Source organism: Phodopus roborovskii, unplaced genomic scaffold, assembly GCF_943737965.1.
Source record: "Phodopus roborovskii unplaced genomic scaffold, PHOROB, whole genome shotgun sequence".
In the NCBI taxonomy this organism is placed as follows: domain Eukaryota; kingdom Metazoa; phylum Chordata; class Mammalia; order Rodentia; family Cricetidae; genus Phodopus; species Phodopus roborovskii.
Window position 1 is genome coordinate 10,740,489 of NW_026126447.1, and position 24,566 is coordinate 10,765,054.

Sequence of the window (24,566 nt, forward strand, 5' to 3'; positions counted from 1 at the left end):
CTCAGGCAAGCTTTAATAAATGACAAATAATATATCACTACAATGTTTGACTTGACCCAGTTCTGTCAGACATGCGCATGGGTATGATTCTAATGTTGTGGAGGGACTTTGCCTAGCTCTTTAAAGTCAAGTTTTAGATTTGGATTATTCTCTTAGCAGTAGGTGTAGTTAGTTCACCATGCAAGCTTACTTGGAGTTGGGGAAGGGATGAGATGCAACTCTTTCCTGCTTTTCCTTCTTGTTGTTTTTAAATAACAAAAGTAGAGTCTATGTTACATGATATCCTTAGCTCTTGTGAAGTTAGTTTAGTGGGAAGTGTTTACAGGGAGAGGCCCCTGAATGATCTTAGCCATCATCTTAGATACCTTTGCAAATTAAACTTTACTTTGTTAAAAGTTCTTTTAAAGTTTAATTATGGGCCAGATTAAGTGTAGGAGCCCTAAATTAACCACTACACAGTAATTCTCAACCAATAATTTTGGCATGTGTGTAGATGTATAAAGTTAGACTATCCCTGTCATCTCTGGCCTTCTCTTCAGATACCAGTTTAAAGGAGTAAACTGTAGTGACCTAAATATGTATGCTGTACTGTGAACTTTCAGTCCCTGTTTTCTAGTAAAGCATAGTAATACCTAATTAATAAATCAATAAGGTGATAAAATCTGTAACACTAAAATCCAGTTAAGCAAAAGGGGGAAAACAAAGAAAAGCAAATCTGGTTACTTACTCAGTGTCAGGATTTCCAAAATCATTCTTGAGTAATAGAATCACTGCATTAAGTAGTTATTTCCACAGCAACAAGTTCCTTGATCATGCTGATTGACATGTCTCACCTTGACTCAGGTTTACAGCTAATTGTAGCTCAGCTGTCCTCATAGTCACTGATTTTTGCAAGGAAATGGTCACCTGAAACCCATCTTTATCCGATAACTCAATGTGAATCTTTTCCCTCCTATCTTCAGACACGTTTCTTTTTCTGTGGGCCAACTTCAATAACTTACAATGGACCAGCCTGCTTCAGAATGCTGTACTTTCCTTGAAAACATGTCTGAATGTGATGTTGCCATTAATTCAGCACCAGCTGTTCTCAGAATAATCCTTGTGTGCAGGAATACCTCACTTTTTCAGAGCTATTTCTCCAATACATGGAACAAATCTAATCTACTGTTACAATTTAGTACTACTAAGGGTCTGAGTAAATAATTCAAAGCCAAGTGCTCTCTCAGCCATGCTTCTAAATGTTCAATAGGCTAACCATGGAACTAACTAGTTGTAGGTGAAGGAAAGATAAGGTTTCTCTCAACATTATACTGACATACACAACCTACATTATACAGTAGACCTATCACAGGATGTGACATTGTCTATGCTTTCAACCATGAATGAAAACAACACCACTTTCTTGACTATGTGAATATGTGGAATTATTTCTCTGAACTTGTTTGCTCAGCAATGGAAAGTGCTGACCTCAAGGGTAGACATTTGTGAGTAGTAGGTTCTCTGTAAATATAATTCCTACCAGTACATAGGACCTAAGCACAGAGTCAGAAAAGAGGCAACAAGTAGTTAGTTTGAAAGTAGCATGCATGGGATAGACAAAAACCAAGGCCAGGATTGCATAACACTGACATTTTTATTAGAATTCATTTGTAACAAATGGAACCTGTGTCAGCAAAGAACTGATTTTCATACAGACTTCTTTCGCCACCAATGTAACGAAGTAAGAAAATAAAAAGCACGCCTTTCATTCTGTAAAACACTTATGCGTACTACTAATTAGAGGTAATTGTATTTTTTAACAAGCCATTTTACAAGGTTTTTTTTTTTTCTTTTTTTCTTTTTTTTTTTTGTTTGAGTTTTCAGTCTATGCATCCAAAACGAGAGCAAAGAACACAACTGTTATCTTTGTAAAGACACTCCAAGCTTGAATGGCAAAGCCATGTAACAGATGGATAGGATGGATCTGTAGCCTTCTGATCTCTGCTGGAGTATCAGGGCACCCATATACCCAATGGAAATCAAAACCCAAAAACAAAAGAAAAAAAATGGGAAGGGGATTTTAAAATGACAAGAAAGACTGAAACAAAGCTAAATTAAAACTCAGAAGGAAAGAAAAAACTGTGTGTGCTACTATGCATTTTTCCTTTCCTGTTTTGATGTGTTATCCACAGACACAAAAATGAATTTCTGAAGAAGTTTCTTACAGATGGGTTCAAGTAATAACATTATTGGGTATAGAATCAATAGGGCAGTGCATAGTACAAAGGTATAGAAAGTGCAAAGTTCCCTAGAGGCCCTTCCCTCCCCTGGCTGTCCTTGCCTTGTCTAACCATGCAAACCATTTTTAAAAAAGAGCTAAAATAAAGTTCTGTACAAATCACTTTTATATATTTGATATTTTTACCATTGTAACTAATTACAAAATTATACATAACTACACATACATAGGTAAATAATAGCACCGTACTGGTTATGATGATGAAAGTAACTAGAAACTTGGATGATTACGATAATGGCAGATAATAGTGTTTGCCTCAGAAATTAAATTTGAATGGTCATAGAGAAAAGTACAGAGTGGAATGCACATCAATGACAGTGGGGAGTTAGTTCTAGGAACAGCTCCTGATTCCGAGTAGTGCCTGCCTCATCCTCCTATGGTACTTGTCCTATTCATTTTCTTTCGGTGATTACTATTAGCTCACTCTCTGCCATATGGTCTGCTTTTGTTGCAGAGAGACAAACTGCTCACTGGCCAGTCATTCTAGTATGTGATATTCCATTAGATCCCACATGTCCAAAATGGCATGTCTAGATGATACACCACTTGTCTGACTCCCTTTGTTTCCCTAAAACAAAATCACAGCACTGAGCAACCTGGCACTTGGATAAATCTTCAGCGATACAAGTGAAAAGAAAACAACAGACCCACATAGTGCACATTCTTCTCTGGTTCCGATGTAGGTTAGAGAGTCTCATTCTGAGGTAGCCTTCTAGATTCTTTTTTTTCTTTTTCTTAGTGTTATATATATTTCTACTTTTTTTATTCATTTTTTATTTTCATTTCTTTTTTTATATAAAAATGTTCAAATATGATACTTGCAAGTGTTTGGTCTCTAGGATTTTATTCTGCTAATAATGGGAAAATATGAAAACAAATACACTTCCATGCAGAACATCATGAAGCTAAAATTAAACCAAAATATTATACCTGTATCAAAACTCTTTCAGAGTTCTTAGGATCTGGGTAGGGTATTTAAAATCATATAGCATGTGGCAAACTCATGCCACCTTCCATGGCTTCCTATGGAAATGCTGTTGGAAGGTGTGGGGAGATACATACATATACATACATATACATATATATGTATATCTATCTATCTATTAATTTATTGCCCCTTTCAGAAAACTCCTAATGGAATATCAAATATATCCCGAAGTTGTTTCTGTAAATAAGACTGGTGGTTACTGCGTGCTCCAGAGCAGAAGGGATTAGAAGTGAAACAAGTTGCTCTTCCTGATGTGACAATGATGAACGGAGAGGCCCTGATTATCCAAGTGCTTTGGGCTGGTACAATCACTAACATCCCCCACTTGGCTGAAAACTAGGAATGCATATTATTCAAAGAGTTTATATACATGTGGTAAACAGATAATGCTTTAATTGAAAGAGTAACAGACATGAACAACTAATGGAAATCAACCAAAAGGTAAAAAGAAATGCTATTAAAATAGGCATCAATTATAAGGCACTCTAAATGCAGAACTAAAACCAAATCAAATAGCCCAGCACCTCCCAGGAATACCACAGCTACAAGAAACAGTGCAGCGCCTCCCAGGGATGCTGCAGCCATAACATGTTTCTGACTGAAAAGAGTAACATGAGTTTGGCTTTGCCCCTGTTACATATCATAAATGCAAATTTCATAGCACATACTATAGACAATATATGATTGAATATACTTTTTTTTTTTAAAAAAAAAAAAAAACAACTTGATAGCTGATATATTACAACATTCTTCTCTCCTAAAGGGATATGCACTGACCTTCCTCACATGCACACCTCTTAGATTTTTAACAGTTGTTATTGCACTAGAGTGTTAGAAATATTGAAGTTTGTTGGAAGCCTGGCTAACAAAACAGTATTGTGAATATGATGGGATATGTGGGGAATGCAGGGCAGGAAAGTCAGGGGCAAGGTTTAATAATCAATGATGTGCACTCCTCAATTCCCTTTACAAATTAAAGTTTGGAAATATTAAAAATAACTGGGAAAAGATGGTTACAATCACTTTTTACACTTAAAAAATTAAACTATGGAAGAACTGAATGGCAGTTAAATCTTTGTATGGACATAGTGTCTATCTAGCTATCTATTTTATATGTATATATAGATAGATAGAGAGAGATGGATATCTATATATTAAGGATATCCATCTATCTATATATCTATCTATATATATATAAATGTTAGCAGCAACTTTATACTTTGCGCCTCCCTGTTGATTCCAAAAACAAAACAAAGCAAACCAAAATTCCCCTTGAAGCTTGCAGAAAATGGGCATGTTCCCATCAGTTATACCAAACAAATGTGTGTGTAATATCTGTTGAGAGACTGTAGATTGAGTGTTGCACAAAAATGTGCAAAGTTTCAAATTATTTGATATTTCTACAGTAAGATGTTACAGATAACCATTCTACAGCTTAAAAAGAAAACCCTATAGTTCAGGGAAAAATGAATACATAACTTTTTAAATTTACCTTATTGAATGATACATTTGTTTTTTTTTTGTTTTTTGTTTTTTTAAAAAAAACTTTACACAGTTAGAAATGAAGCACAGGTCAGCAGAATCTTTTACAATACTAAACTGAAATCAAGGACTTTCTTTTTAAACATCCCCACCCTTACCCTTAAAATGTAAGTATGAGTGGCATGGGGAAAGGTGTGATGTTGAAGCAGAGTTCACCTTATATTGAGAAGCCACACCAGCAAACTCCTTGTGCTGAACTGAGGCCCACAGGCAAGCTCTTTCTGTCCCTAACAAGCAATCCTGAACAAGATGGTAGTTCTTTGCTGTCATTTCTTCTTCCCTTTATTTTGAATCCTTGAGGTATCTGTAAATAAAATCCTTCAGATGCCTCCTAAGTCAGGGTCCTTGTTATTATCTTTCGGGTTAGATGATTATTAAACTGTGAATTCTTGGTCCACTTGGAAGAGTTTGTGTTTGTTTTGTAATAGTCCCACTAAGTGGATGTTAACTAGAAGTTAAGAAGGACTTCTCAAGTGCCCTGTATGGCTCAGAAGAGACTCCATGGATAGAGAAGGGCCTGTAGTAAAAATCCGGAAGGGGGCAGGGGATTCTACGTTGCATAGTGATCAAAGCTGCCCAGGTATTCTAGTGCGGCTCGATAGCAGAACTGATATTGATCCTGCAGGAAACAGGGTAGAAGAGGAGAGATGAAGAAAATTGACATTTTAATTGAAAATAAAAGCATCAATGTAAAGAAAAAGTTATGTCTACAAGGCAGCAAAACTAAGCAACTGTGAGCAAAGAACACTTAACCATGTGAGGATTTTATTAACTTCACCAGTCAACCTGACTGATACAAGGCTTCTAAATCTAACCCACAATACCTCCAGTGAATATTATCCTTCTTATGTGCTACGGCTATCTTTCACAATGACCTAAGTATCTGTGATTATATTTAGTTGGAAAAAATGTAAACTTTCCTAAAGGCAATCTGGAATTATATTTTCTGGGTTGCTTTCCACTGAATTTGATATTTCATATATATATGAAATAGGTAAGATGGCTCACTGGTTAAAGGCACTTGCTTCAAGGTCTGAGTACCTGAGCATGATTCCCGGGATCCAAATAACAGAATGAGAGAAATGATATTCATAAGTTGTCCTCTGACCTACACACATGTAGTCTATGACAAATGTACTTTTGCCCCCACACAAATAAAAGAAAAAATGTAGTGCTAGGACTTGGGAGGCAGAGGCAGGTGGATCTCTAAGTCTGAGGCCAGCCTGTTCCAGCCTGGTCTACAGGAGTGAGTGCCAGCACAGGCTCCAAAGCTACAGAGAAATCCCGTCTCGAAAACCAAAAAAAAAAAAAAAAAAAAAAAAAAAAAAAATAATAATAATAATAAAAAAAAAAGAATCATATCAGATATCAGACTCAATTACCATCATGTTATCATGTTACATAGACCCACGTAAGTGACAGGAACAGAAAAGAGCCTATGTGCCTATGAGAAAGAATGTTGTGCCGGATAGTTTTATGTCAATTTGATACAAGTTAAAGTTATCTGAGAGGAGAGAACCTAAATTTTACAAAAAAAAATGTTTCCAATCAGATTGAGCTGTAGGCAACCTGGAGGTTATTTTCTTAATGAGTGATCGATGGAGGAGAGACTAGCCTATTTGTAGGTGGGGTCATCCTTGGTCTGGTAGTCTTGGGTTCTAGAAGAAAGCAGGCTGAGGAAGGCAAGCAAGCCAATAAAGACGCCCCTCCATGGTCTCTGCATCAGCTCGTGCCTCCAGGATCATGCCCTGATTTACTTCCTGTTCTGACATTCTTCAACAATTAACAGTGTTGTGGAAGTGTAAGCTACAATAATAAGACTTTCTCCCCAACTTGGTTTCACAGGGTGTTTCCCTGCAGTAATAGAAGCCCTAAGACAGAAGTGAAAGGTAGCTTTGTAGGAGCAGCAAACACACAATGTGTTTATGGAACCTTGGGCTTTCTGGCTTGTTACCCCTGAGAATGACTGCCCACACCCAAAATACATGTACCATTTGTTCTACAATTCAGTGGGATTGCAAGTTATCAGTTCTGGAATACTCATACCAAAATAGAATGGCATGAAACATGCCTTTTCTCACCCAAGGAAGGGACCTGTCATATTGAAATAAATTGGAGCACTGTTGGGGAGATGGAAAAATTACAATTTACAGATAACCACAGGGATGAGAAAAAGTAGGATTTTCCCCATAAAAGAAACTTATTTTCAGTAGCCAATGGGGCTGAAAGTAGATAGCTTCTATTTTGCTTAAATGTGCATTTTTCTACAATAAAAATGGTAATGCAAAGTAAATGGAGTTTGCTTTTCTGTGTTGTCACAGTAAGTTGCTTGGCAAAGTGTTAAGGCTTTTTAAATGTCCAATTTTCCTCTGTCACCCCAACACCCATTATGTTTGTCAGGCTGACATAATGTTTTAAGTATTGCAAGCCAAATGCTTGGACTATTTTGAAATCAAAGTCTGAAAGATACTGTAAATTGAAGAACATGCATAATTTGGTAGATTTCTGAGAAATATAAACATTGCCACTCTGATACTCCAAATCATGAACTTCTACTGAGAAATATACATGTAAATTAGTGAATAGAAAATGGCATTTTCAGGTTCCAAATATTTAATATGGCCAGTGGTATGGAACAAAATAAAAGCACCTGTGTCTCTGTAAGCAAACAGAACAGGAAAAGTACATGGTGGAATATTACTTGCCAGGCATTGGCTTTTTATATCTCTATCTACAATTAGGTGCAAGGTTTTCATTAACACACAAACACACACACACACACTGCAATGTAAAATAGCTATAATGTAATATATTTCAACCTAATATAGAATCTTTACAACAACTTCAAGATTTTTTTTGGTCTCCACATTTAAAGAATGGGGAGCCCTGGTTTTAAAATATTAAGTAAACAATTGGTTGTTTTACCCATAGTGATCTTCTATAGTTTTCAAATGTATTTTGAACCCACAGAGGGCTTAGGGTTTTGGAGGGTGATACCAAATGATTTCTTACCTCTGTTTGTACCATGGCTGGTCGCTGTGTTCTTAACATTTTGACTGTCTGGAAGATATCTACCACCCCTTCATATCTCATTCTTTCCAACACAATACTCAGGGTTATAAAGACTCCCGTTCTTCCAACGCCAGCACTGTCATAAGAACAAAGGGAATGTGAGTAACATGCTCATAGTCTTGGCCTCATTTGCTTTGGAAGCAGACATTCTTCTACCAGCTCCCCTATTCCCCATTTCTCCACAAGCATGTTCAACATAAAGTGGAAATGCGTCTACTATACAAGATTAAGTAGTTAGGATTGGGTCTTATGAAATAGAATGCATTTCTATAACACTGAGTAACACCAGTTGAAAAGGTTAAGACATTATACTATAAAATAAATATAGGAAAGTATGAACAGAAAATATTCTTCTATATTTATATAGATTCTGAAACTGAAGACTTTACCTTTTTAAAAGTATGAGCTTCATTAGAATAAAGTGGAACACATCTTGCACTAATAGCATAATCCATGAAGGATATGTCATCATCTAAACAGGTAACAAGTGTGCACCAAGGCATTGAGACTAGTTCACAATTGACATCCGGTTAGGTATGAAAAAACAGATTCTATAACAGTCTTTTGTTATGGGATGGTGTTTCTCTTAGCCTTTGAGAAACTATGAAAATCCTACATTCATTGATTGTGGAAATATCACACTATACTTCAATTTCAGGAACCATTCAACAGATTCTGAGAAGGGCCTTTGACTGTGTAGCTAAGAGCGAATGTGCTCTACACTGAACTGCTTATTTTCAGTTGATCAGCAGCTAAAATATCCCAAGTTTCTTGCTATGTTACAGCAAGGTTTTGAGTTTCTTTCTGTTTCCATTGATATTTTAAGGTAATTCCAGAATCTTCATAGCATCAAAGAAGAACAATTGATAACCCTGTGCTCTTAAGAAGTGGCATCTAGGGGTTTAGGTAATGAGAGCACTGAATAATCGGAAAAAAAAGTCCTTACATTTTTGGACTTTAATTAAATAGTGTGTGTAGGCTTGGGCACAGACTGTAGAAAATAGATGGATTCATTTACTCCAGGATGGAGCTGACAGGCATATATAAATAGTGTGTGCTTTTACAAACTGCAGTTTCTCATGAATCTAAGGAAAAATGCTAATGAAGCTTCAAATCAACAGGCAGTTGTTAAAAAGGAGCTGAAGTTATTCAGCCCCAACAACAGCCAAATGATATTGCAGCTCCCTTCAGCCCCATGACTCCCACACTTATGAGAGTCTCTGAATTGTGACAATTTTGTCAAATCATCCAGGTATTCCAGGGTGTACCTTACTTTGACTTGGTTAATCAAATGTAACCCAAAAACATAGTGTTTCTGGATTTCTACTAAGAAATTTTCAAGAACAGGCATCTCTCTCATTAGTTTCTAAATTTATTGAATGTAAGTATGTTCATTTTTCGTACCAATTATCAGTGTTATTCTGGAACATCCAAAAAAAAAAAAAGAAAGAAAAGAAAAAAGAAAAGAAAAAAAGAAAGAAAAAAGAAAAGAAAAAAAGAAAGAAAGAAAAAAGAAAAGAAAAAAAGAAAGAAAAAGAAAAGAAGACTTTGGAAGGTAATAAGATATGTGAATACACATACACACATGTATATAGCATGTGAACCTTTGTACTAAGGAGTTTCTCAATCATGTCTAAAAACAACCCCAAAGAGAAGTAACACACAGCTTAAGCTTAAATGATGACTATCAGATATATTCTTTTCCCTAGAGGTTATAAGGAGAAAGTCTGAATTAAGTGGAGAAATTATGCTACATTAATAACAACAACAACAAAAACTAAATGTTTCAACTTTCGTTTATAATATCAACTTTAAATCCTAGAGTCCATATATCACATCCTATTCTCTCTTTAGTTGTATGTAGCAAGGGATTTTGACAGCATAAGACAAATGTTTTCAAGTCTGAGAAATAAAGTATTGTTAAAAATGATCACAGAGACCTGAAGAGAAAACTGAAGCTCAGTGTTGTACACATTTGTGAAAGTATAGATGCAGGATAAGAGTGTGTAGCCTGATGCCTATGTCTATTTTTTTTTTTTTTTTCATTTTGAGGTCTTGCTTCCTACAGTATTAAAAACAGTTTTTAAAGTACCAGATTTTTTAAACATAAATGCTCTTAAGAGTGACTATAAATATATTAAAAACATAAACTTCAAACTTTTAGCATCCTGAAATGTGGTAATTAAAAAAAAATTAGGTGAATTCCTTTTGCACATGCAGCAACTTCCACATGCACTAAATTTATGGTGGGTGTCTAAGGCATTCTCCTGGTATTTCTATTAACTTCAGTGACTTAAATTACAAAATGCTCTAGAAACTGTTGAAAATAATTAAATTGAAGGTGCTTCATTTTCTGATATAGCAACAATTTTCAAGCAAATTGCATTTTGAACTGAGGCACCATACTAATCACTTATTGACTTGGAGGAATTAGTATTGCTATTAAGGCTTGGCAGATATTTGCAGTTCTTTCAAGAGATAAAGGGAAAGATACAAAAGGGCAGTTGTAAGTGCAGCTACTCAGAAAGAAAGCAGACACTGACAGGGACTAGTGCTATACATTATTGTTAGGGGACACACCCACAATCCTGGAGAGTCAAAACTGGTTTCTTGTTTTATTTGTTTTGTTTTTAAAAAGGGACCAAATTTGGGAATAAAAACATTCCTCTGATTCTTTTCATTTTATGGAAAGGAAAAGAAACAAATCTTTATGTTCCATAGTACATGCTGAAAATCAATTTCAACTTTACAGATTGATTCTAACAAGCTTGTATACGGAGTAAATAAAGAACAGTAAATAAAGCTGCCTAGCATTAATTCTAAATGTCTAGTTAGCATTAGTGACTCCCTGCTCACCTGCAATGCACTGAAATGGGCCCATCTTGGCCAAACTGTTCCTTTGTTTTATGGACTTGGCCGATGAAGTCAATAAATCCTTCTCCAGACTTTGGCACTCCTTGCTCTGGCCAGTCAGTGAATTGAAACTGCCTCACTGTTCGGGACTGGCCGTCCTTTAGAGCGGAAGCCACACAACCAGCCATGAAGAAGCGTGCCAGGAGAATTCAGCAAGGACATAAACCACAAGAGCAGTCATGATTTTTCCCCCAAAAAAATAAAAAGAGAAGAAAAACATTAGGAACATGTCCAGAGAAACTTAGTTATGTGTGTGGATTATCTGCAGCTAACACTATCAACATTTAGATATATTTAAATTACAAATTTTTGAGTTATCTTCTTCAGAAGCACTCACTTCTGAGCCTCAAAGTTTAAATCTGAAATCATTACATGAACACACACACACACACACACACACACACACACACACACACACACACACATTTATATGTGTCCCTCCCAAATCTTACATACTCTGTTTCTATCTAGTAATTATTCCATGTTGAAAGGAGTATGTAGGCGTGGCATCCACATCAGAGGCTTGCTGTGGTCACAACAATTTCACTTCAGCCATGCATGCTGATTTCTAACATTGTAAATGACAAATGGCCACATTTAAAGAAGCTAATATAAACCAGGTAGCTGTTGTTGACCTGGCTACCCCACATGTCTCTCAGGTAATCTCTTTCTAGCCATGTGTGAGGCACACCATGACCCATGTAATGATTCTTAAATCTCAGCTTGAGGACACTCTGCCAGTTTGTTTTACTCAGCTTGACACAACCCAGAGTCTCTGAGAGAAGGGACTTGTTTTTATCAGTTTGTCTTGTGTGCACCTATATGGAGAGTTTTTTGATTAATGATTTATATGGGAGGGCGCAGTCAAAAGTGGCAATGCCACCACAGACAGATGTTCCTGGATGGTGCAAGAAATCAAGCTAGTGAGCCATGGAGTGCAACACAGTAAGCAGTGTTCCTCCATGGTTTCTGCTTCAGGTCCTGCTTCCAGGTTCCTGCTTGGAGCTGTTGCCCTGGTTCCCTTGATGAGGAACCTAAAAGCCAAGCAAATCATTACTTCCAAGTTGCTTTTTGCCAGCCTTTATATCACAGGAATAGAAGAAGAAACTAATACAGAAAGAATCCAAGGGGATTATTTGCAAGTATTTCCCCCCCCCTTCCTTTTTTTCCCAGAGGTATCTTCCTGACTAACTCCAGGAATTAAGTAGCTCACACAGACAGCCTTAAAGTGCTATGAAAACAAGCCATATCTAAAATATGATAATTCAAAAAAGAAATGGGTGAACTTCTTTTACTAAAAATTCCTTTTTCTATACATGGTAACTATCAAAAGTATTAGCTTGATGATGGATGTCTAAGGCATTTACTTGGTACTTCTATTAACTTATTTTCTAAAGTGAATATAAAAACTTTGTGCTGAAGAAGAACCATGTCAAGAAGATAATGACACGAGATACTTCAGATTCTTTCTGGAATTGTTTGAAGTACAACAACAGAAGGGACCCTTTGCTCATAGATACAGGAATTCTTGCTCTGATCCATCCAGAGAAGCATAATTAAACTCATGTCTGCTGGCACTGATCTCATTTGAAGAGGTACCCCCAGTGGAGTCCTGCTTCCCATTCTTGAGAACTAATCTTTCCTTCTAAGGTTCTTCAGGGCCCAGGCATGCACATTTCTAAGCTTTGTGGAGATAACTCAATTGCAGGCAAATTGAAAAGAGAAGTGGCTCAACTCAGGATAGCCACAGTGCCCTAGTGGTACAATAGATGCTTGAGAAGAGAAGAACGGAGGATCACACCAACTTCCAGAGAATATAGAGGATCATACAGAGTATTTGGCAACATCACCAGCTCCTAGATATTTGCTATGGAAGCTTGACTTTTCAGGGCCTTTTCTTGGAAAGTTTTGGAGGGCACAAGGAAGAAAGTTGGAGACTAGGTAATGCAGAATTGTCTTCTGAGTGTCCTGAAGATTTCACTTTTGACCATAGTCACTTGTCATGTCAAGAACAGATCATGTGCTCAAACACTATTTGGAGGAGAAACCACCTGCCTTTTAAAGTTTGGTTGATTAACGATACTGTATTCTCACATGGCAACTGGCTTTCTGAACTCAGAAGCTGAGATGAAAGGCATACTAGGAGCATGAACAAGGGATCTAGCAGTTGAGCACAGAGAGACTTTAAAACAATGTGAGCAAGTTCTGCTTTATTCTTTCTTTCTCAATGTGATTAGGTTTAACTAGGAGCTAGGTGAATGTGTTTGCTTTGGGTTAAACCTGCATTTTCTTTTCTATTATTGGAAATAGCTAGGAAATTTACTTTCAAGGAACTTAGTTGTTTGACTCACACTGTAGTGATACTGGCAGGCATCAGGGCATGCTTACTTAGACAATTAAAAACATGAGATCTTTTAACATAAGAGCTTTCTTGATGTAGTCTCATTCAGAGTAATTAATACACTACACTTCCTAGGATTATCAAGTCTATCACCTGAGTCAACCCTTCTGTGAATCATAGTCTCTTTGTCTAGGTTTCTGTCCTCCCTGTCACAGCCAGGGAGAAACTTCTGGGATTAGCAAACAAACATGAGCTGAGTGAAAACAGGTTTTCTAATAAAACAATGGATCAATTACACACTCTCTTTAGCCAACCCACCCACTATGACAGTTCCAAAAATAAAGCAGGGCTTTGAGCTGATCTGGCCTTCCCTAAGATGTGTTTGCAATGATGGTTTGTGAATTTCTAATGGCAAATATATTAAAGTTTATGCATACAATCTCTTACATTGGGCTGAACCTTGGACTCAGCAATCTTTGTAAGAAATGAAGAATGAAAATTAGCCAACAAGGGTTGTCAGTTCACAGTTTTCATGGACAGACACATTAGCACATGGAGGAATAAACCATGCCAGGAAGCAAATTAGAATGTGCAAGGCTTGTCAGAACCTTCCAAGGAATGCCATTTGCTCTGCAGTTTGAAAGTCATACCAAATTAACCTACAAGCCCATATGACCTCAAGAGCTGTACAAACAACAACATATTTACAGCCTGGAGTAATGAAGAAATCAAAAACTCACCAATGAGAATGTGCTGAGAAGGTGAACTTAAGTGCAGTCAACCAATCAGTAAATGCTTCCCAGCACAGGCACTCTCCAAGCAAGTTCCCCAAAGCTGGGCTTCCAGGTGGTACATTTGAAGGGAAGCCAAACTGGGGTTTATGTGAACACTTCTCAGACACAGGTAAAGTTACAGATTCTTTTCCTTTAAAGTCATCCATAATGGGTGATTTACTTTCTTTTTGAGAATGGTTATTTGGCAAACATTTCTCCCAGGGAAGTACACCTCACCCTACTTTCTAGCTAATGGCATAGCTGAACTTACCCTGGCATCTGTGACCTTGAATTCCCTCAGGATATACTGCGGCATGTTGTACTCAGCCATGGGATCCACAACAAAATACTGGTATCTTGCAGATCGTTCTGCAGGCCAGTACTGGTGACATTTCTCCTAAAAGGAGAGATTAATGTTAAACTCTATAAGTTGCCAACAAAGTTTTGCCTATCTAATTTTTTCTCTTGTTAATAAAATTCTGAAATCAAGGCAATTTCAATTGCATGCTCTTTTGAACCAATTCTTTTGAACCCCTAGCCTGAAGACAGGCAAACTATCCATGTAAATTTTTTTTTCTCAGAAAACCCTAGCACAGAGTCTGGCAAACCATGCCACTTTATTAAACAGCAATTGAACTATGTACTTCAACAGGGACTGTGAATCACTTAAATAATTACATAAGTCCTTATGCAATGCTGTCCATTTTGGTTCTGCGTTACTTCAGTACATTTGTTTTAAACCACTGTGGTTTGTAATTAGGAAATCACCAAGGATGAAGCAGAAGGAAGCCAGTGTGTGTATTGATTTAGTCCCATTTAGCTGTCAACTGAGGAGCCTGGGGTCTCGGGAGTTCTGGTGACTTGTGTTGTAAGCCTTGCAGAATCAGCAGCTAGATTAAGACGAGCCAGATAACTTCTTGGCCTTATATCTTTTTGCTTTCTAAATGAGCTCCAAAAGCTGGTTTTTAGCCATAAGTCTATTATAAAATGAAGAGACAGAATGAGACTATCTCCAACAGTATGGCAAACTTAGCTCTCAGGTGGTAGGGTTTCAAGTATCTGGGATGCTACTTTATGTGTACTTGACAATAATTATTCTTAAAAAGACAAATTTGCTATTAGCACTTTAGAAATACTGTGTGGCTTTCCAGCACCATGCTAAATGGAAGGGGAAAGTACAGGTTGGCCTAGGAACAAAAAAAAAAAAAATCACAAATTTATGTTCCTTTACATGGGGAAATGATGACACATTTGATCATAAAGTTCTAACTTATTCAGGCAAAAGGTAAAAAGCTTATGTTGAGAGTCCAACAAAAGTCAGTGGGCACCACCTACTGAATTACTTGTCTCTGTGATTGTAGGTCACTACACCCATGGTACTGAGTCTTACAAAAGCCATGTAAATTAGTGAGTTTGATGTGATTTTCCAAATTGGGTGACATACTTACTCTGCCCATTTCTCTCAGCTTGGTGAGCATCACAACAATGGTGGAATTGTGCTCCCACAGCATGCGCCAGAAGTCTTCAGTCGTCTCTGCTAAGGGCCCCTGAGTAGCAATGTAGGCTTTCTGTTGTCTGAATAGAGAGAATGAAAAGAAAATGTGAAAGTACGTTGAAGACAAGCACAAATTGATTTGTGAATTGTTAAAACCAATCCTAAATACATTATTAATTCAATTGCAGGGATTCCCATTAGGATACATAATCAATGAGATCATTTAGTACATGTTGGGGACTTGGAAAAAATCAATTGAATTGTTCATATTATTATGTATGTCCGTATCTTTGGTATTTAAATTTAGTGCAATGCTAATAGCTCAATTTTATGTGTTATACAAATCACTTACATGCTGAGTTGAGTGACTTCATTTTCAAGAAACAATGCTCATATAATCAATTAAGCTTATGAGAAATGCCCTAAAGTAGCTGTTTTATCAACTGCTAGATCTGAATGGTTTCTGAAAGAATAGGTGAGAAGGTCAGTTTAAAAGAAGCAATAATGGGAGGTTGAGGAGATGGGTCAGGCAGTAAAGTATCTGCTGTTGAGGTCTTCAGTAATCTACATAAAAAGTGCTGAAAGTGTGTGTGTGTGTTTGTGTGTCTGAGTGTGTAGGTAACAGGTAGATCACTAAATCTCACTAGCTAGCCAGTTCAGCTGAAGGGATGGGCTCTAACTTCAAAGACCAAAATAATCTGGAAACTTCCAAAATAATCTGGCAAACAACTGAGGAAGACATGCATCTCTGGTATTCACATGCACACACACACACACACACACACACACAGCACAACCACACTGGTATTGCACACATACCAATATTCTTCCACTGGTATAAATATGAACATACCCATCCATGTGTGTACACCCATATAAGCATGTGCATATATCACATAAGCACACTTGCCCACTCCCACATGCAATAGCAACTCCATTATAATTGCTTAATTTGATCTAAAATTAAAAAATAAAAATAAACCACCCCCACCAAGGAATTGAATGATAATCTATTCAAAAGGAAAATGGCTTTGAATTGATAATAAATTTGGTGTTGTTATAAATCTAGGGCACATGCATATATCAAGGCTTTGGATTGTCAGGGGAGTAGGGGTAGATACCTGTATCCATCAAGAAAACTGGCATTGATGTAATCAGAGCCTTCTACTCCTCGGATAGGCTGCAGGCACACCCTTGTGGATTCATATGGCATAATATTAACAAGGCGGTTTTTGAATTTATTACATGGAAGATTGGCACTGATGAATCTTGAGGTGTGAGCTTTTGAGCTGGCTAGACGCTGTTTAATTTAAAAAGAAAAGAATCACAAAGATAATTTTAGACAATGATTTGAATGCAGTGTACCTAAGATCCTCTTTTTAGATATCAATCTTCTGCTTACTTGGTAGTAAATATTCAAAGTGCACTTCCTTTTAGCTAATTATTCCATATAGTCCTCTGAATATTGTAAACATTGCATTTTGAGAACATGATTTCTGAATTTAAATTAGGACATCAAGGGCCCCCAGTATTGTTAGGGAACAAAAAACATAAGAGAGAAAAAAGAAGAAAGTCTTTCATAATCTGATACCAGAGAAGACAAAATGAACCCTGTATTTCAAAAATGGAAAGATAACGAAGTGAAGCCTATTTCAAAGACAAAATAACTTGCTGGCGAGTAACTACATTATAGCCAATGTCATACCTTAAATTCGAGCTCCATTCCGGTGACATTCTCCCCTGTTTCTATTTGTGTCAGCTTCTGAATGTAGGCATACAAGTTTCTAGCCGGCACTTCGGTATTTCCACATGTCACTGCTTCTAACAGCGCATCATGGATAAAGATGTACTGGTCCTCTGTTTGCACCATGTAATTCCTCTGGGCTCTCATTAAAGTTACATGGCCATAAATATCTACAGTTTTTTCATGCTTTATTCTTTCTAACATGGCATCTATTACAATGAAACAGCCGGTCCGGCCAACACCCGCACTATAAGACAAACAGAAAGGGGGGAATGCCCACATGAATTTATCAAGAAACTAACATATAAGAAAATCTTTATCAGTTCATTAACCACATCTCAAACCTATGAATTTGGACTCAAGTAGATATTAGAAGGATTTTCAATCAGAGTAAAAAATATTAAACCACCAATTACTGGGAGATACATATTTATTAAAACAAAATAATGAGTAAGTTTCATTTCATTGCATAATATAAAAATGCTAAATCCATACTTAGTACTATCTTTGGTCATGTCATACAATATAGATATTATTATTATTATTATTATATTTATTTTACATTCTGACTGTAGCCTCCCGTCCCTTCTCTCCTCTCCTTCCCTCTCTTCACCTCCTTCCTCCCCTGCCCCAATCCATCCCTCCTCTGTATTTACCCAGAAAAGGGCAGGCCTTCCATGGCCATTAGCAAATTATGGTATATCAAGCTGCTGTAAGCTCAAGCAGGTCCCCCAAAGATACAAACATTAATTAGGCTGTTCATATTCAGAATATTTTTAAATTATTGGTCAGTATCTAATTAGGGAGCAAATGTTGCAGCTCATTTCTATAACCTTGAGATGTGGAGGCAGGAAGATAAGGAGTTTGAGCTAGCCAAGTAAGTGTAAGGCTAGTCTGGGATACATAAAATCCTATTTCAAAAACAAGGACAAAACTATCTAATTAGGTTTTTTAGACAAAGCAATATTTCTCTATTTTTTGTTGAAAAATGAAAATGAAAACAAAGTATCTATTAAATAACTCAAGTATCTCTTATTATAAATTTCTGTTTTTAAAACTAGTCTAGTGGGATTATAAAATTAATATATGAAAATGTTTCACAGTAAAAATAATGCAGGGTAGAATTAAAAATCTTAACAAGTAACAATCAGTCAAGTGTGTGTGTTCCTTCTTATTTTCTTTTCTTTCAGAGTTGAATGTACTTGAAAATCCTCAGTGAAATTCAAACATTCAGTATGGGAAAATAAAGGCCTCAATCTTGGTTACACAAAGAGAATTAAGGTAAGTTTAAAACACCATTATATGCTTATATGCGTGGACTTACAGGTCAGTGTTCCAGTTGGAAGAAACAAAAAAAAAAAAAAAAAAGGACATGAAAGAGACAACCCATAATGGCTGGCAAGGTCTTCTGCTCCAAGAAGACAGGCACATTTAAGGGACTGGCTCACAGAGGCAGAGGCTTAAAACACTGAGCATTCTCTAGTATGGAAAAGGATAATAAGAAAATAGCACACCTTTGTTCCTGCAGTGTCAAGGTAAGACTTGTGTTTCCTTTGATCTAATTCTTTAAGCTGAATAGTTATGTGTCCAGAATGGATCAATGCAAAATGCCTTCCTCTTTTTGATTATGCATATTTGCCTCATTGTAAATATGCATCCATCAGGACGAGGTACATATTACCAATGCAGACTCTGTTCTAGTGTGTTTTGTGTTCCTCTGATAAACACCATGACCAAAGTCAACTTGGCAGGAAAGGTTTATTTTAGCTTTTAGCATCCATACCATCACTGAGGGAAGCCAAGACAGGAGGCCCCCCAAAGCAAGAGCTTAAAGCAGAAACCAATGGAGGTATGCTTTCTTATACAGCTCAGGCCCACTGGCCTTGGGGAGGGCTACAGCACAAAATGTGCTGGGATGTCTTACATCAATTAGGATCAAGAAAAATGCCCCATAAATATGCCCAGAGACCATCTGATAGAGACAGTACTTCAATTGAGTATCCCTCTTCCAACATGTGCCAAGTTGACAAGCCAGATTAGTCATTACAGACTCCTGGTAACAGTCTCCTTCATTGATGACATGTACTCTCTGTTGGCACCTGTGCATTTCTTTTTATCTATTTGTCTGTCCAACTGCAGTTCTATCTCTTTAGCCAGTGAACAAAGAAGGGTTTTCCTAAGTCAGGTGGGGGCCATGACTATATGGTGACTGTGTTCTTATCATTAAAGATTCTGTTTCCATAGAAAATGAAAAGATGTGGATTCCTTCCAAACTAATGTGGTTTGATCAAGCCAGACTACCTGAAACAGAGTACCAGGTGATCCTACATTCAAAACAGCTGGACAACAGCCTTACAGACTACAGCCAGGATTTCTGAATCTTCTTCGAATCCCCCATGACAGTGCCCCTTACCAGCAGGAAGTAGTTTGGAAAGAACAACACCCAAATTCCCAAATATTGTCTATAAATGTTTGTTTTCATTTAAATGGACTTGGTTATATAAAATAAATAAATAAATAAAAAAGATTCTGAATCCTTTCAAAGAATGTAATGATTTGGATAACTATGTTACAAGAAAAGACAGGACTGTGTTGATATGGATTGGAGATGGGAGTTGAAGGATGAATAACTGAGGTGACAGACTAACACTAGAAGAAATGACTTCAAATCATATTGCTGTACAGACCCTAATAGGTCTGTATAAGGAGTCTGTCAAAACTACATGAGATTGATGAATACCAGGTCCAATCTCAAATGGACGAGCAGTCTCTAGTGTCATGTGTCTACAATGTAGTAAGAGAGCATTTTAAGAAGTACTTAATTCACAGATCAAATCCAGCGTCCACACATGACCCTATTGTTTGTAAACTATACAAATTTCACACATCACTAATTTAAATTCACGTATGTCTTTATGTCCTTTACCAAAGGCCCCTAGATTCTAACTCTAAGTTTTAAGCTCACAAACTAACATGGTACTGATAGATCCTGGAAAAAAAAAAAACCTTTTGGAAATGAAGACTGCTGTATGTTCTTCCTTCTAACTTGGCATGATTTCTAATGAATACTGGTACATGCAACTCTTTTTTTTTTTTTTTTTAGCTCAAAACACACTATGAGTATAACCAAGACTATATATCAAGTTGACTATAATTATAGCAGGTGCATTTTCTTAAACTTCTACCTAGCACCATTCAGATGTCTAGATGACACAGTGCTCTATAGTGTTACAGAAAGGTAATGCAGAATCTTAGGAGACTGAGAGGAATAATTCCAACTCCAAAGAGTTCAAGACATTTATAGAAATAATATTACCTCCCTTCAAAAAAAAAAAAAGAAGGGAAACAAATCAAATATGTACCCCAGTCTAAAATAAAAAAAAATTTGAGAAGAGACAAAAGGAAACTATGAACAATACATATTTTCACTGCACAAACTATAGCAAACTATTTACTGTTTATTCTTATCCATACAGAAGAAAGGCAAGGAATGGGCCTCCTTAGGACTAATATGTCTTCATTTTTCTGGGGTAGTCACTTTCATGTTTAAGGATTAGATACATGCCCATCTTAAAGCATGTCTGAAAAAGAAGGTACTTTTTCCAGGTCCTAATGTGACCTTAAGAATGTCATATAAACTTTGTGAGGTTTTTATTTATTTATTTTCTTTTTTATTACATCTTATAGTGATAGTAGCTCTAGCCAATTAATGAGCCTAATGATCCAGTAAGTCTTAAGGCTGAATTAAACTTAACAAGGTTTCTGCAAACACAGGAAGAGGCAGCTAGCTCTTTTATAAGTACATTTTTTTTAGTTCTCTCTCTGAAGACAACAAGAACACAAGCAACAAAATTCTGAGAAAACTGTAAAAGTTTTTTCTGCATTATTTGTGATTTAGCTTTTAAAATGTTGCTTTAATCTTCCTTCTCAGAGTGTGCTAGCTTCTCTCTGTATTTCTAACTAATAATAGTTTATGTTCAAGAAACTTACTACTTTCACATATATTGCCATAGCAAACTAGATGGAAACCAAGAGCCTTTCCACCATAGGTCTTGGTGTCTCAGTTGCAGATAATAAATGCCAGTCACCTTTTTAAAGTAGCAACATTTGGGTCTTTTCTTGAAACCACAGCATTTATGGCAGGTGGCAGAGCTAAGACTCAAGTTTGTCTCTCATTTGACCTAGGCAACAACACCCTGCTTTTGTTGTAGGGTACTCCTGAATAATAACACAGTTGTCTCTTAGGGAGTTTCCTTGAATGGCCTTCTTCACTTCTAAGACACTAGTTGAATCAGTATGCGGAAACATCTGAAACCATATTGGGCTTGATGGTAGGAAAAGGAATTTTGTAATTATCCAAAGCAAACAAGAACCCCAAATATCTAATATAAAAATTTATTGACAGAAGAATTGTGTCAAGGATTCGTGTACTAAGTCCACTGATTGGTAGGGTAGAATTCCTATCACATCACAGGTAAAAACCAAAGATCTACAGTCATCTGCCTAATCTACAGATACTTCTAGTTGTGACTCACTATTTGTATTGGTTTTCAGTTTCAAAAAAGTTTTATGTAGTGTGATTGATTAGTAGCACAGAAAATAGCTTAAGGTTCACTGTTTCAGAAGTATCAGCCCTATTGTAGGGACTGTGAAGGAGAATACATCACTCCATGGTAGCCAGGGAGAAGGGGGGTGATAGAAAGTCAGGAAGAGTGGGAGGGGGAGGAGGAGAAAGAAACAGGGGGAGAGAAAGGAAGAGGGAGATGGAAGAAGGGAGGGAAGAGGAGGAGTCAGATAAAAGACAGAGAGACAGAGGAAGACAGAAAATTAAAGACTGTTTTTTTTTTTAATTGTATTCTTTCTTTGTTCTCAGCCTATGGATGGTTCTACAACCCCTTAGTAATCCTTGCAGAAATGTCCTTATAGATGTAAATCTATAAATCCCTCAGATGCTACACATCCAAGTCAAGTTGACTTGACAATCAGGATTAATCATCAGAATAATGTTTTTGTTTCATTTCTGTGATGAACCAAGTCTATTTCCCTGGTTGTTTCCTTTATAACCATGTCCCTGATCTATGTACCACTGATAGGCCTGCAGAGGTGAATTTCATCTCTAATCTTTCATCCTTCTGTCATCCCCCTATATCAGTCATCAACAGTGTCTAAGCTTGTGAATCCTAAGAGGACAACTCTTGCTTGAGCACCCCTGAAACCTCCATCCCATGCCACCAGAGTCTCAATGGCAGCAGATGGGGGACTTGGCAGCAGCTTTTCCAGGGGGTTCATGTCTTTGTAGCCTCTTTCACTGACATGTAGGCACAGAGTTCCAGGAAGTACTTGCTCTCACTTCACCTCATGCTCTGTACAATGGCAAACCACATACCATAAATATTTTGCTTTATATACCAATTGTCTATCTCTTCTTTAGTTGGTAAGCTGGGTGTGGTAAAAGACAAATATTCACTTTTCATGATTTGCACTTAAATCGAGATACATTTTGAAGGCAACATTTAAAATACATTTTCAGTCCTTATAATATCATGTTCTTGAAATGAAAATACTCCATGATGATTCACAGTGGCGTCTGATTACCTGTCCTTGCTGTATTCATACCTACAAAATGAGACAATGTTGTCTTTGCTTTCTAAAGGGTTGGTGTTAACACCATTCACACATTAAATATCCACTTTAGGGATTTACTGGGATACTGTTATTAAATTTATACTAAGATAATTGCATTTTAGGTACTTCAATTTAACTTTTCTAATATGGTTTATCTATTTTGAATTCTTTTGATATATATTAGTTAGTTGGAATATGTCTTTAGTATTTAATATAGAATATGCACAGATATTTTATTTCTTGTGCCCTGTGTATCTGACAATTTCTATGTTTTCTGTGTCTATATTTTGATCTTTACAAGTCAGCTCCAGCTTGACATCTTATAACACATGGGTTCTGGTACAATCTCTGTCTCACGTACCAAGCATACTGCTCCATTCTGCCATTGTACCTTGGAGAGTATATAAATCTGTTTGGGTTTGGGGAATTTAAAGTAATATATGCCAGAAAGTACTTATGAGTATTTTGTTTATGTTGTAGACACACAAAAAAATTTTAACTAGATAAGTTTAGGCCCTAGTGTGACTAAAATTTCATGTCTTAATATTTTTATGATCATATTTATGATTTTCACTCTTCAAAAGCTGAACAAGTCTTGAGTCTGCCTACCTCTGGATCTTTGTTTAGTTTTGTCTTTTTATGTTCTTATAATTGTCATCTGCTAGCATCAACCTTCCTTAATATTTACCTCAACTTCTGTATCCCAGAGGAAAACTTCCTCTGTGGATTCTACTTCTGCAACAACCGTTTTGATTATGCCAGTCAATGATCAGATCAACACAGAGGAAGGGACAATGGCTTCATTGTCTCTTTGTATCTGAGAATTTCACATGGCAGAGAACTTCTATGCCAGAGAAATTGAAGGTGATCAACTTGAGTTGTAAAACCAAAGGATGCAAGAGTAAAAATATGAGACCTTTTCCCAGATCGCGATGAGTAACATTTCCAAATCTCAACATGGGCCACTCTATTCATGCATATTTACAAAATTAAAGCACACTGTTAAAGAGTTCCATGTGATGGAAACAGCCAGAGGCTAAGCTTTACTCCAGCTGGTAAGAAATGGCAGTCCTTAGACACCAGTCTACATCTGTAAGAAACAGAATTCTGAAAACATAGAGCTTTTACAAGTGTGCAGATGACTACTGTTTGGATTTCTGAGTTCCCACAGCAGCACTTTCCTGCCTTCTCCAATTTACTCCATTTTTAGACGTCAATACCTGAGTGCAGTGCACCTCTCAAAATGAAGGATTGAGTTTTGAAAGCAAATGCATTTTTCTTTGATGCTGAACCTGAGTTCCCCTCAGCAGCGATAATGACGAAGGCCTATTTAGTGTTGTTTGTTTCTCATCATTTCAACAGCCTTCAACCTGAAACATGATAAGGACAGCAGAACTGATAAACTACCCTTATTTTTATCTGGTTTCTGTCGGAGTAGTTGCCAAGCAGTGAGACAAATTTTTCTAAATATCTTTCAAAAAAGGAGTGTATCATCCTGTGCTTCAGGCTGAGGCCAGCACAATTCAGCACACTTATTATGGTACAGAACATTCTAGCAAAAGGGAAAAAGACAGCACTTTTAAATCAAGCCCAATGTTATGTTGGTCTCACTCTGTTATTGCTGGAGTAAACTTAGCTTTTCTAAGTTATCTTTGAGTTGGACAATGATGCCATTAATGAGAATCAGAACACTAACTCCACATTTCTCGTGACTTATCTAGCAAACCCAATGACTGTTAAACTTCAGTTTTTAAAACCAAACAATTTCTGTTAGTAAAACCACTGCAGTGTTTAC

At 36.8% G+C, this 24,566-nt stretch overlaps 1 protein-coding gene across 35 annotated transcripts in view; it reads right to left on the minus strand.

The window, feature by feature from the left end:
* Window positions 1–5,221: 5,221 nt before the first annotated feature.
* Window positions 5,222–24,566, minus strand: part of Ptprd (protein tyrosine phosphatase receptor type D) — a 462,643-nt gene continuing 443,298 nt past the window's right edge. For all 35 annotated transcript variants that reach the window (XM_051188096.1, XM_051188084.1, XM_051188083.1 and 32 more), the window contains 7 exons: window positions 17,108–17,393; window positions 16,524–16,702; window positions 15,356–15,482; window positions 14,179–14,304; window positions 10,737–10,891; window positions 7,821–7,956; window positions 5,222–5,427 (listed from right to left, as the gene is read on the minus strand). In XM_051188096.1, coding sequence (XP_051044053.1) covers window positions 5,359–5,427; window positions 7,821–7,956; window positions 10,737–10,891; window positions 14,179–14,304; window positions 15,356–15,482; window positions 16,524–16,702; window positions 17,108–17,393 — 1,078 coding nt within the window. In that variant the 3' untranslated portion in view covers window positions 5,222–5,358. The remainder of the gene's footprint in view (window positions 5,428–7,820; window positions 7,957–10,736; window positions 10,892–14,178; window positions 14,305–15,355; window positions 15,483–16,523; window positions 16,703–17,107; window positions 17,394–24,566) is intronic.